The sequence below is a fragment of the Struthio camelus genome, chromosome 3 (genome assembly GCF_040807025.1).
Source record: "Struthio camelus isolate bStrCam1 chromosome 3, bStrCam1.hap1, whole genome shotgun sequence".
Classification (NCBI taxonomy): domain Eukaryota; kingdom Metazoa; phylum Chordata; class Aves; order Struthioniformes; family Struthionidae; genus Struthio; species Struthio camelus.
In genome coordinates this window covers 111180316-111195154 of record NC_090944.1, presented here as the reverse complement: position 1 = coordinate 111195154, position 14839 = coordinate 111180316, and the positions used below count along the sequence as shown (strand labels likewise).

Sequence of the window (14839 nt, the reverse complement as noted above, 5' to 3'; positions counted from 1 at the left end):
GGAATGGTGTATATAGGCTGTATGAACTGGCTATGACATTTTTGCCTCTCCCATGAGAACTGCAAGCTCTGGTCACTCAAATTAGGGTTCTTAGAAGAACAGCAAGGCAATGAAGCTTTGCTGGTAGGTAAAACAAGCCACCGGCACAAGTTTTAAATAATCTTTGGGTTAAGTTTTACTTTGTGCCAAGTGCCTGAAGAGCTCCATGGTTGTTTATTGCATGCTTTCTAAAGTTGGACTGCTGATATTATTTTGTTTGTGATGTATTTAAAGTACTGAAACGTTTTCTTGAGATTGATGTGTCTTTCTGAAGGACACCCAATAAATAGGCTAAATGCTTGGCATGCTTTCATTCGGGCTGCGCAATCTGGAAAAGGCCATGGATAACCTGCATCCACAGTTGGAAAATGCAGCTCACCCCCTTTTCGCAGATGAGATTCTTAACAGCACTCTTAGTGTGGCAGCCAATCACTTCTATCAATATATAATTGCCTCTGGGATCTCTGCTAAGCTTTCCTCAGCCACAAATCATTTCTTCATTGAGCATGTCGCTTGACATCTTTGGTGTTATAAATTAGTTCAAGAGGGTGGACACCCAGTTCACCTCCTTACCAAGGGCTCGGTTCTCATGTTTTCTAAAGTTATTTATTTTTGCTTTAGGCGACAATGCAGTTTTACTCTCCTACTGCACTATCAAGAGAACAAGTCCCTTTGAGCCAAACACCTGCTTTCCTTTAGAAAGAATGATGGGGAAATGCCTTTAAAAGCCTCTATTTATCTACTCACTTAATTTACAAAAAGTCCCTGATTACTCAGATCCCCAGAGATATAGTAAAATGTTTTAACAGACCAAAGTCAAAAAGAAAAGGAAAAATAAAGTAAGTACTGCCTTACTCTTGCCACAACAGAGACAAAACCATGGCAATATGCCCTCAAGGTTACCAGACCCTTATTCTTGCCCGGAGTCAGAATCCAAAAGCCTACGGTCTCCAATAAGAATACAATAGGTCACTTAGGGTCTGCAAACTCCAGCCCTCAGGGTCTCTGCTGCCCAATGCTTGCAAAGTGGAAGTCAACTGAGGTATGTCTACTCTTACTTCACCTAGGCTTCAGTTTCCTAATCTGGAAGCTTTCCCTCCTGTTGGATATAGAGATGGCCCCCTTTCTCAGAAACTGCCCAGGATGTTCATGGAGATTGGCCTGTTACGATTTCAGATTTCTTCACAGTTTTCACTTCTCTGGCAAATCTAGAGAAAGGTGTCACAGAATATTCTTAGGTAGGATTTTCATAAGGTCCAGGAGAGTTATCAATCTAAATCTTATTAAGTTCCTGATTCTGTTATTGTTTTTGAAAATCATATCCTCAGTTCTTCTCTTTCCACAATTTTTAAGGTGGTGTCTTGCAGACATACCTGACCCTAGTAGGTAGTGTTGCTGTGTATGCTGGGTAGATGGGATCCCTCTGTCCTTCTGGCATGAACTGTCTCTTGCATTTTCACAGGGAAGAGCTGTTACTGCAGTACATCTGAGCCCTTAAACAGTGCCTCAGATTTTAAGTTACAGATCGTGTTCTGTGGGCTAGCGGATAAGGAGTACAAGCACTCCAAGCATACGTTACAGACTTGACTCCAATTAAATTTGCTGTGACCTTCAATTACTCTTTTATTGTATCAGTGCCTGTGAGCTCAGCAACAGACTAAGAATGCATTGTAGTGAGTGCTACACAAATACACAGAGGAAAAAGTCGTTCTTGCTACCAAATGGTTTAGTCTGGGGAGAACTTGCTTAAGATTTTGATTTAAAATGTGCAGAGAAGCGTAGTTCACTTTGATTCTAGTCTAACTTAACTTCCTAAGATCAGCGCAGAGCAGGGATATGGCTATAACAGTGACTCTTATGCCTACAGCTCATGTTGAGCGCTCCAAATAAAAGTTTGTGCCTGCTCAGTTCTACAGCTTCTTGCCTTGGTGTGTGATCTGAGGCCAGTGAGCTGTGGTACGCTCTTCAGCAGCTGCTCCTGCCTTCGCACAGCCTTTAACATCCTAAACATCCTAAAACAGGTACTCTCTGAGGCCAGGTGATTACATCTCTTTCTGCTTTACCTTCTGGGCTACTGTGTGTCCAGCTGTTGGCTGAAATGAGGAATGTGGCATCATCTTTTAACTGAATCTTTTCCCTCTGACTCAGTCCAGATTTGGGAAGGTATCTAGGAATTATAGGAATGAGAAAGTCTACAAGAAGTTACCTTCACTAAAGGTGGTTTTGGTTTTTTTATTTGTCTTTTTTCATGGTAATATAAAACTTTTGCTCACAAATTTAGTGCTCTAGTTTATGGAAGATTCAGATGCAGGTCTCAGGTCAGATGCTCTGATTTGGAGCAAGGATTGAGCCTTGGTTCTTCCTGCCACAGGTAAATATCCTAACCTGGAGACTACTGACTATTTTGTGGGGAGACTTGCACAGTATTTTCTGCTGAAGATGTTATACTTTGTAAAAGAGAACTATGTAGTCCATGAGCAGAAAGTTGACTCTACAGAGCTGTTTTGGAGCTTAGTGGTGGGAATAGAGGAGAGGTTTTAGAGAGTTAGTTTCAGGTCCCTGCATTTCATGATCAATTCCCTGAGTGCTAAACTTCCTCACTTCCAGCAGCTGGGTGAATGAAATCAAAAACTCAGAAGATCTTAATCTGAAATCCTTGGCAGATGCAGTGAAAAGGCAGAAAGTACATTACAGACAATAGCTTATTGGCACTGGAATTAAAGTATTGCAGAAAGGACAAATATTCATGATTGATTCATTGTGAATTTTCTAGCTCACCATAAATATGTGTTTTCAGCTCAGTCTCAGACATCACGGTATAGTATAAGTATAGACTAGTAGAGTTAGACTTTACACTAAATTTTGTTTAAAAAGCATAGTGTATTTTTTAGCTACGTACTTAGACACTGCTTTATGGGCATCTGAGCGCAATTATACTTAGAAGTATTTTTCGTAATAGCAACTATTGCATCTTATGTATCTTTAAATGTGAAATAGTTCAGCACACAATTGCGCGCCTAGATGGAAAAGCAACTGCATAAGCAAAATATCAATTTTTTTTATAAAACGTATGTAATTTTACAGGCACAGCAGCTTTCTTGCAAGCACATTACTTCTTTCTAGTAATCAAACATATCTCCTCTTATTTGCCTTCCCCTTGTTCTACTTAAACAGTGTCTGGTTGTTAGCGTATCCCTTTCGTGCAAACAAACTAGCTAGCCTTTACAATGATATGCAAAAACGGTTATGTCTGGTGAAACTCATTTAGCTGAGAGCAAGAGCCTGATGCTTTCTGTTTTGAAGAAAATCCTACTCTGCAAATAATCCCATGGACTCCAGTGTGACTGTGAATGCGTAAGCAGTGTCTATTAAAAACTGAAAGAATTCTTGAAATCTGAAAGTATGTAGAGATATGAAAAACTATATATTTTTTATTTTCATTTTCCTTTTTAACGCCTTGAAAATGCTAATTGATGTTTGACTAAAACTGTGTAGTGAGTGAGTAAGTGTAGTCAAGACTCTACATCTCTGAAATATTAGGGAAATTCTTTGTCTATACTTCCACTGGCAGAAGGAAGGCTGTGCACTAAAGAAGGTTCTTGAGTTTTAAATCTATTTTTGTTCAGGTAACATATGAATTTAATTTCCTCAGCCTGAATTCAGTAAGGACTTCCCTCAGTGTGGCCCAGTACAGATTAATTTTCAAAAATTACTACATTCAGAAAAATAGTAGTTATCAAGAGCAAACACATAATCTCATGCAAGCAACACACCTTGTGTTTTATTCAGTTCTCACTGACATAAGGTATAATTTAGTTGTCTAAAATGGAGTCATTCCTGATTTACGTCAGAAACAGGCCCACAAAGGCTATTTTTAACATATATGACCAAGTGACATTTAATTTTTTCACATTCACCCCATGGTGTTGTTGTATATGTCCTCAGTGGCATTATTAAGTGGAGCTTTTCAAACAGACAAAGTATGCTACTTACTGTGGCTAAATTGTAATGAAAGAAGAGATGGCTGTTTGCCAGTGAATGGTGTGTAGCTTGTAGAAGCATGTAATTACATAAATCACAAACATATGCAGAAGATGTTTTCTCTTTACGTTTAACTGGTGTTGCCTGGAGCTATAGCTGCTTGCAACTCTATTTAATTACCATAATTATTTTAAATGTGTATATCTGGGCAATCTTTGAGCTTTATGAGAATGTTATTCATACCTTATCAGTAAAAATCTAAAGGGTCCTATTCTTTTCCCAGAGGGGCTGCAGTAACCAGGTTTCTCCAGATTTCAGGCATACGGTGGTTGTAATGTTTATATCTCTATTTTGAATTACAGGTTTTTAAAAAACCCAAGCCTCTGAAACTAATCAGATTTTGAAATCTCAGTAGACGCTATAATTTCCTGGTAGGAAATTAAGCATTGTACATTGTTTGTGGAAAGAAGGTACCTGGAGAGGTCCTGATTAGCTGCTTTTACATCTTAATTTGCTGACTGTGTAAATGTTGCTTGGCCAAATAGATTGACAAGTGTCTAGGAAAAGTATTGACTGTTAAAATGGATGCTTCCGATGGGAAATGTCACAAAATCTGAGAGACTAACTGTATTTTTTCCAGTCAATTATGTCAAGCAGTCAAGTGAGTTACAGTGGGGCAATTTTTTAATTCTCTTTTGCACCAGTGTAAGCCTGATTCAAACAGCTGATGCAAACGGAGTTATCCCAGAAATACAGATGGCACAGCCTTTGGGGTCCAGGTTCTTCTCTCATTTACATCAATTTTATATTGTTTTAGTGCCATTGATATTGGTCAAGTTACTCATGGCTCACACCAATACAAATGAGAAAGATAGGAGTCCTGCTATCTAGGACGGCTGGCCAGTGTAGACATGCCTCAGTTTACCCTGACTAATACAAACTGGTGAATGTAGAATTCCTCCAGTGCATACATCTGAAGTGGTGAGACCTTTGGGAATAAGAAATCTAATAACTAAATAACCTCAAAAGACTAAACAATAGGAACCATGAGCAACTATCAGATAGAACAAATGAAGAATACTTATAAGTATAAATACAGAACCCTTCTGCACTGAAAGACCAAGAAAGGCAGGTTTTGTGAGACAAGGTAGTATAATTTATGAGCTCAACTACACATTTAGAAAAAACATATTTTTGGACGAATGAGCTCTTCTTAAAGTCATTATTATGTTACAAAAAACAGTCAGTCAAACACCTGAATGCAATAACAGTGAAGTTCCAAGGGTTGCATGTTCCAGTAAAAATGAAAAAAGTAATTATAAGCAATTCTAGAATTGCAATAGTAGAAATAAGGTAAATATAAATAAATACCCGAAGGAGAATCACACTGAGCAAACACAGCATTTTTGCATTCCTCAGTGTCAGGAAAATAGGATGATAGTTTGCACCTTGTCTTTTTCATCAACCTTTATAGTTAAACTTGCAAGTGATGTCTCCTTAAAGAGCTTTTGTAAGTCATGAGATCATTTTTGTTTGGATAGAATGTGACAGGCCAGCTGTAGATCATATGTGCAGTTTTGTGACACAGCTTACTTAGTCTTTTCTTCCACCACCTAAGAGAATATACAGAAAGCATTATTGTCAGAGATCAGTTACTACAATTTCTCTGGAAAAAAATGCAAGCCTATGGAATGCAAGAGAACAATGCACTTTCCACATCAGACGCTGGTTTGTTTAATAACCACAAATTATTCCAGGTAATTTGGCACCAATTTAATTGCACCCACAAGAATGTCCTCAACAACAACAACAGAAAGAAGTAACAAAAGAACCAGCCCTACCACCAGCCCATCAGGATGAGCTGAAGGCAGAGTTTCCATTCATTAAATTATGATTAGCCTTGCTAATACTTTGTCTATCAAACCGCCATACCATGCTGTAGACACACCAAAGGGAAACATTTATTTGATGTTTTGAAAAGGAAGTTGATGAAAAACGATACTTTTACCATCTATTAGAATGATAATAAAATCTTTCAGATGAAGGTACACACTAAAACAGTCATTAAAAATGCAGATTATAAACAGTTCAAATTAAAATCAGCCAAGGCATTGTCACTTAATCTGTCTTTCGTTAAAACAAAGATTACAAGAACAAACAAATTATTTGCTAACTTTGAGGAGTAGTTAATCTGGGCTTGTAGTTGGATCGTGTTCTTTTCTCTTTCACTTCAAGTATTTCCAAATCACTGTGTGCTTGAAAGATTGTGATGGCTATATTAACGTACAATCTCTGCAGTACCGGCACTATACAGAGGGTGAAATATGCCTTGTCAGTAAGTTACAAAGCTCTTTGCTAAATAGCATAAGAATGTGGGAATAGGAAATCCCCCAGGTTTTGCCTCTGGGAAGAATATATTTTGGTAATTTCAAACAGTGAAACTAAACACAGAGGTCTGGGAGATTCATTTTGAAAGTTGATATTGGAGAATTGATGTGAAATTCCATTCACTTCAAGTGTTTTGGGTTCTCTCCAGTACTATGGAGAAACTTCCTTCTGGCCTCCCTGAAATATATGGATCTGTGGCTGACCAGAGCTAGAGCCGTAGAGAGAATATAGTTCTCTTAAAGAAGCCTTTGCATATTAAGACCCATACACTTCTTGTGAAAGCCACGTTCACTATGGCCTTTTCCACAGTGAGATTTCCCTTGCATGGAGCAGAAGGGAGCCTACAGGCCAAATTGTGATACAAAGCCCTTGACTGAGTGTAAGAAAAATTATTAAGCAAATTTAGACAGCATGATTTTGCCTTAAAACCTAGACATCATTCTGTTCATACCTGACCAAGGATTCATCAAGGCAAAGAATATCCAATCTCAAGTCAAAAGCAGACTATGGCCTGTGTAATAGATGCATTGTTCTTGGACTGCTGTCAGTTTCTCCAGCTTTGTCACAAATGGCTGTGTTTTGGTTTTGATTGTCATGTGCTACAAAATGTCTGCTTGTATTCCCTGTAGTAAGCAAGTTAACCTGGTTTTGTTGAAATGCTATTCTTTATCATATAATGATATATGACGGGCCTTTTCGACCAGGCCCGTCAGTGATTAGCTACATAAATACATCTACAATTAAACAGTCAGTCTCAAATTTCTAAGTGATAAGAATTTTTCACTACAGACCACTTGGAACATTTTCAGCCTGAATTTCAGTTGTTCTTCAATGGATTGCTTTATATGATGACTGAAACTGTTACACGATTGGTGAGAAGGAGAGAAGAGAAAAAATAGGTTCTGCATGTCAATACTAATTAGATGACCACTGTGAGATGAAATATTACAGCGGGAAGACAGTTCCTAACTTCATTTCACTTTGAAGTTCACCAGATTGCTATAAAGTTTGCAAAACACTTGACCATCTTCTGTTCAAAACTCATGGTAAATTGCCCATCTTAAACTTACATCCATACAATGAAAGGCTGTGGTGCTTGAGACATGAAGTCAAAAGCGCTGGATGTGATTACAAATTAAACTGCAATGTAATCTGGTCACTTCCAGTCAAGTTTTCCAGTGAAAGCTGAGGTTGGCTAACGATTTCTTTCCTCTGCACTGCCCTAAAAAATCCGTTTTATTTCTCCAGGGCACCTTGGCAAGAGACCTGCAGATATTTAAAACCCATAATTAATGCCAGGTATTCACTTCACTTTTTTATTTTTAAAATAAGAAAAAAAAAATACTAAGCCAAAGAAAAAACAAATATTTTCCATTTGCCATTCATTAGAGATGTCAGACAGCCATAAATATAGAAACGGTCAGCTGCAGGTGTAACCTGGTTCTGTTGTGTAATGCACACTCTATTCCTATAACATTGCTAAAAATGGCCTGTCTGGCTAATAAATAGCACTACCTTTTACACAGTAAAAGGTGAAAATTAATGTGAATGCTGCTGGTGAGTTAGCTATATTAACAAGCCAATCATGTAGTATTAGCAGTTATAATGGGGAACAACATAAACTTTTAAGAGCCTCTGCAAAAACTTTCAGTCCTTTCCGTGGTGGAAATTAAAAAATAGTGCTATCCTATAACTTTATTTCTTTGAATTCAGGAGGAAAAACATGGAGAAATGTTGGAAATAAAGTCACTGACCTCTCCATCTCGAAAGAACAGTTGGGTCCAACCCTGCATATATCACTGTTATCTCAGATACTCTGCGGGGGTAAGCTGGTAAAGCTCTTGCCTCTGTCAAGGCTTCTGGCCTGTGAATGATAACCTTTGATAGCTAACTGATAGAGCACTGATAACCCCTTACCAATAGCAAAACCTTTCCCACATCCAGAGCTAGAAGAGAGAGCAGTCTAAACTGACAGCAAGCAGAGGAAGACTATAAACAAACACAAAGCTAATTAGCTTCTTCTACATAGAGACAGTGCTATGTTTGACCAACAGCTCATCTAGCCCTGTATCCTATTGCTGATGTTGGATGGTACTTAGGGAAGAATTTAAGACCAGAGCACATACCCAATGTTCCCTCCCTGGAGTTTCCTTCCATATTCTGTCAGCAGTTGAGGCAGTTCCTGAAACAGATTAATCTTGACCATTATATTTAATAACCAATAATGGATCTATCGTCTCCAAATTCTCTAGTCCTTCTCTGAATCCACTTCGGTCTCTACAGCGTTCGATGTCAACGAGTACCACAATTTAATTATGTGCTGTGTGAAATGCAGCGTGCGGTGAGTCACAGCCTTTGCCAGGGTGGTTCTCAGGTCCCGTTTGTATGTCCTCAAAGAATTACTGTTGTGAGTAGTCCTAGAGCAGCTTCCGCTCCAGCCTGCGCATCTGGGGAGAAACCACATGCAGTCTGGCCCAAGATGATAAGCAGGATGATGGGAATCTGCCTGATTAATAACATATTTTGTGGGTTGTTTATATTCAAGTCAAATGTACTAATTCCCCCTCTTTGTCTTCCTTCCATTCTTCTACTTTTATTTTTGGATGCAGAAAAATCACTACAGAAATATGTACCTTGAAAGACAGACTGTTATTTCTGGCAATGTCTTACTATGTTGCTGTGGATCAACACCGTATATTTGATCTGTACTTATTTCTAGGAGATGAATAGATTAAGAGAAAATTAATTGGAAATATTTCTATTTATTTCATGTATTGGTTGGTAACATCAGAGAGTGCAAAACTTAAAAGACAAATGTCTATCAATTAGAAAAGCATATCTGCTTCCAAATCTCGTGCTCTGAGTACCTATGGAAAACTTCACATGATATGACGTTCCTAACCTGTCTAAACAGCATATGGAGGAGATGATAGTCATTTTATCCTGTCCTGTACTTTAGAACTCATTTCAATGAAAATTTTGTATATCCCAAAATCTTTTTTTTTTTTTTTTGTAGGATAGTGCCCACAAGTTTATGTGTGTTTATAAATTTGTATTTTAACTGCATTTATAATTTCACTCTGTCAAGTACTGCAATGAGATGCATTTTGCAGGAGGAGGGGAAGAAGGAGAGAATTGATTTATTAAATATTTTGTAAGATAACATTAACTTCTGGTCTCAGTCAAGCTAATGTCAAAAACATGAGTTCAGTGTGAGCTGAATAAATGCTGAAGATGTTTCGTTATTGCTTGTACCTGAGACTAATTGTAACTCCCCTAAGAGTGAACACACAAGTTTAAAAAATTGTTGTCTCCAGACAGATCCTCTCAGCAGCGCTGAAACACCGTGCTTTGGTTGGAAGTGCTGTTGCTGAAGCAGTATCAGCTGTCTCCAAGTGTGATGGCAGGAGACCTGCTGCAGGTGAGGAACAGGGACCCAGCACAGCATTTTAGTCCTTTTCCCCGCATGTGCACATTCCTAGGGGGCTTGGGTTTGCAGCAAGTCCGGGAGGGAGGAGGAGGTGCTTACCTGCCAAGCACAGGCAACCCAGCACTCCGTAAGGAAGGCGGTGTAATAAAGAGCAGAATTTACTGTCTGGGATTTCATAGCTGGTTTCCAAATGGCTGTGATTTTACATGCCAGCTCTACTAAACCAGACAAAACTGCCCTTAGTGTTGCTCTAGGTTGAGAAGCATTTTAAAGCTATTGAGTTTCCATGATTACTTTTAGCTTCTTAGCCTGGTGAAACCCAGAAGATGAGATGCTGCAAGGAGGTATCCTGTGCCCAGGAGAGAAAGGATGGGTACTACAAGGTGACTGGCCCAGAAGTGCCCCAGAGGGGCAAGGTCCTGCAGGAATGATAGCTTATTGCATGATCTGCTCAGTGAGGTGAACCAGCACTCTGTCAAGAAAGCAGACTGTAGGGACATGGCCAGTCAGTTTTGCAAAGTGTTATTGCTGCCCTAAATTAAAACATTTAATGATTACCCATCACTGTTCAAAATGCAAGTATCTGTGAAGTGTTATTGAAGAAATTGAATGATACAGAGCCAAAATGTCTTGGCATTGCCAAAGAGGGAGAATAAAAGCATATCGAAGACCTATTAGTATTTTTATGCCTTCTCTCATATTCTTGAGTTTGTAGCAGCCTCAAAACCAGTTTACTGTTATATTTAGAAAGGAAGGTAGTTGTGAATCATAGCTCAGTTAGTTGATAATTCCTACAAAGTGTACCTAGGAGTTATCACTGTCCTAAACAAACTTCCAGACCGAATAACTATCCTCCACTAATAGTGGTTCCAAATTCACTCTTCAATTATAATTGAAATGTCAGGAAACATCCCAGAGAAAACACTATTTTTATTTTTTTATGCATTATATGGTGGTTTTAGGAGCCTTTTTGAGTCAAGGTAAGAAATAAAAAATAAAAGATGAAAAGATGGCTCAAAAATAAAAGATGAAAAGAAATGCAAGAAAGATTGTTATTATTTTAGAAGATCACTTTTTCAGAGACCTGTGTTAGACAATACCTATGGGAATAGTGAGGTGACGTCGTATTTTTCATCTATGTGTCGTGTCCTCTAACTTTGGACTAGGTTTTTTTCCAGAAGAAGAACAGACCTTCAGCCTAGTCTACCACAAAAAGGGAAAAAAAGGGAAGTAGTCAAGAGTGAAATACTATTTTCTGGAACCCCAGCTAGTGGAAAGAGAAAGGGAAAGGAGGAAAGTGGAAAAGAAATAAGACCATTTAAAAAGTCAGAGAAAAAAAATGAGTGCAAGAAAGGGAAAATGAAAGGAGAGAGCCTGGTGAAACAGCTGATAGGCAGGTAAAATGAGGTAGCCGTAAAAAGACGGATAGGAAGTAGGGTCAAAAAGGTAACAAAGAGAAAGAGATGAAAAAATAATAAAAGACGGAATTAAAAGAGAAAATAAAAGGGGATAAAAGCAAATAAAAACAGGAGATGGAAGGAGATCTAAAGACAGGAAACAGGAAAATGTGGGAAAGAAATGAGATAGTGGCATTTAATTAACATATGTTGCTACCTTACATCAGAGGGAAGTAAACACAGGGCTGTCATGCTGGTTAGGGGTACAGGATTGGAAAAGAGGGGCAAATTCTTTTTTATGCGTTTCTTCTATAAAGCATGAATATAATGAATCTGAAGATAAAATGTTTAAAATAGGTGATGCATTTCTAAAAGTGGAATGTGGACTCTAGAGGCAACCCCTACTGAGAAAATCACTGTCAACCACAATAGGGACAGTATGGATACAGACATTTCTAAATCATTTTGAAATTCTAACCTTCATTTCTAGCAGTTCCAAAGTTCACCCTTATTATGCGACGTTTTACAGAACAAATCACCAGCTGGGGTTGTCAGGCCTTATGCTGCTTTATATGGCTGAAGAAAGCTATAAAGAATCGTAATACTATTCTGGCTTTGTCAGCGAGTCCCATCTCTGTGGTGACAAACTGGATCAGTTAAAACCAGACAGTAGGCTACCAGATGCAGCCAGCCACCATAAAGCAGACTCCTTTCCCTCTGCTTTGAAACTATATTTTCATGTAAGAGGTCTGGCATTGGGGTGGTCACTATTTCAAAGTATTTTCTGTAGGCAATTTTAGTGAGTAACATTTAAAAAAAATCCAAGCTCTTTGGTGCATGTGAACTGGTGACCAAAGTCAATGCTGAAGTGAACTAAATTACAGTTAGACTCTTGCCTTGGAGCGATGAGGACGGTCAGTGGGGTCACTGGTAGCAATGTTTTCCTGGTGTAGGAGGAGCATGCAAGCATGCATGCAGAGCCATGGGAGTTGCACCTGCAGGCTGAGGGCCAAATCATGGTCCTGCTGAGCTGAGCAATAGGTTTACCTTTGATTTCAAAGTGGCCAGGAGAAGGATATTTTTGTTAGATCTGAATTAAAAGATCATCTTTTATCAGCCATCAAGTTAGACAGCATTAGCTGATTCTGTCCTTTTCTTCAGGATGGCCTAGAAAACTTGAGCTCATGGGATGCCAGTTCCATGCTATTGCAGCATTACCATCAACACCAGTACAACAGAATTTAGCCCTTATAGCGGTAGGTGAAGTCTCCTGATGGGTTGAGGGGAAATCCACAGAAGACTGAAACCTTTTCCTCCTTGGGCCAAGAGGAAGTCTCCATCCACAGCATCTGGAATATTTCTAATGTGAAACCCAAATATAATAAAGGTGTGAAGGCTAAAAATGGGAACACCTACCACAACTCCAACAGCCAAAGCAAACAGAAAAAGCTAAGTCTTATGGCTTCCAAAAGCTTGCTCCTTGGACCTTTTCATATTTCACTGGCATTCTCACAGACACTGGCCCATGTACATAGCAAACCCCAAATGGCTTTTAAACCTAACCTAGAAAAGAAAAGCAACAGCCTTATGGATCAGAGGCAGCTGCCTGGCCCTAGACTCTGTGCTGTATTAACATCTTTTGCCTTTTTTTTTTTATGTTTGTTTGGTTTGGGAGGGGGAGTTGTTTTTTGTTTCATCCTCTCCTATTCTTTTGTCCAAGTTTTCCAAACTACTATACAAAAAGTCGGATCATCAGTTTTGTTTTAGTCTATTTTATAGTCCACTGAGAGAAGCTATAAAAATTAAATTAATTTTTGGCTTCTTATTTAAATTCTCAGAAGAGCAAACAACCAAACAAAGTATTAATGTGAACAATGATCTGATTTTTCCAGCAGCATTGCAATTGTTCTGCACATCAGTGAGAATGTGTGATTTGATGTTTCACATTTGCTGTGATTATTCTTTGAGAAAATCTCAACAAGTGGATTGTCTTTACTATACCCTCAACATTCCTAGCAATAACGTCTTTGCTACATTTTCATCTAGAAAAAATAAGAAGCTAAGGCTGTTACGTTGATCTAGAAGGGTAGAAGGATGATGCTTGTGGATTTGTGTACCCACTTGAATAAAAAACTGAACAAAGATCTACTTGGCAATCACGTACAAACCATGTAAAAGCTATCCACGTGCTGGTTCTTTCAGGTAATTGAATACATTCAGAAGAAAAAAGGAGCTTCTGACAGAGAGGCTGACAGTGCAGCAACAAACCACTGATTTTTGCCTCTACCTGTTCATATCTGCAGACATACGCGTATCTTGCTGCTCACACATACTATGAGCTTTCTTGGCTACAGTGCAGCAAGTTTATCTAAAAAATGATTTTTCAGAAATAATTCATGAACCGGGTATATCAGTTTTTGTGTTCCTGGTTTAACTTTGAGGTCAAAAATTACTGAGCACAGAAACCTGTGAAAAGAAGACATCTTATTTACATCATATTAAATTTCTTTTACTAAGGAAAATGGCACCCAGTTTGCATTTGGATGAAGGTTTGGAATTAGGAAGTTTTTTTCAACTTAATTTAACTCTTCTAAACTGAAAGGAACCACACAGATTCTCCTAACTTTGAGCTCAGTATGGAGCTGTAAAGATCATGCTTAGTTTTAAAAGAATCTTGCTCTCAGGCACAAATTCCTTTTTTCATGTGTACTGGAATCTCAAATCTACATGTACTGAGCTCCCAGGGGCTGATCTAGAAATGCATTCATATAAAGGTTTGATTTTGGTCCCACTGGGGCCAGTTCCTGAAAATGTAATCATACATTTGACTACTTTATTGAATCTAGACCAGAGCACCCAGTCTTGAAGATGGATGTGTACGTGCCGTGCTGTGTTGTGCTGTGCTGACAAATGCTCACACCTGGAAATGAGGTAGGCTTGGCTTACAAGCTCTGTATGCCCCTTGGCTATTTTAGGACAGGTTAGGGACCAGTATTGTGGGAGTTTATTATGTGAAAAAGGGTCAGGAGTTTGCCTGCTTGCTCAAACCAGCAAAATCTGTTTTTAATCCTTGAAAACACATCCAAAACACCGTTGCTGAAAAAAAAGGTACACGTCGTATTTTTCCGGACCAGTGTTTTCCCCAGAGACGAGTTCCTCGTTCAAAACGCTATCCCCTCCTTTGTTTATAGGACTTTACAGAAGAATTTACACGGGTTAGTGAGAGGAGGGACAACACCCATATGCAGAAACACAGAATCCATTAAAGTGCAGGAGGCTCTGGTGGTCCCCCTCCACAGCTGCTACCAAGTTTATTTCCAGCCGGCAGCCTGAAACAGGGGTTGTGGCCCATCTGCACCCCTTATGTGGGAATCCTTTTCCAACATAGCTGCATGAGTGTGGATTCAGGATACCCTCCTCTAACCTCCTCTCAAAGCCCCCTCCGTGCTGACCTAACTGGAGCCAGAGCAGACACCACCAAGCACCGCAGTGTCGGGGCTCCTCTGCATGGCTGGTTCTCCGACATCCCCCACGGTTCCCTCCCTCCACCCGTGCACTGGCCTCCAAGGCACAGCATAACTGTGGGGTTAAGCAGCAGAGCAAG

At 39.1% G+C, this 14839-nt stretch overlaps 1 protein-coding gene across 1 annotated transcript in view; it reads left to right on the top strand.

The window, feature by feature from the left end:
- LOC138066838 (uncharacterized) overlaps window positions 1-13687 on the top strand; it is a 216296-nt gene extending 202609 nt beyond the window's left edge. Inside the window, exons 8-9 of the mRNA XM_068939683.1 lie at window positions 9726-9829; window positions 12397-13687. Of these exons, the coding sequence (XP_068795784.1) occupies window positions 9726-9829; window positions 12397-12509 (217 nt within the window). The 3' untranslated portion in view covers window positions 12510-13687. The remainder of the gene's footprint in view (window positions 1-9725; window positions 9830-12396) is intronic.
- The last annotated feature ends 1152 nt before the right edge of the window (window positions 13688-14839 follow it).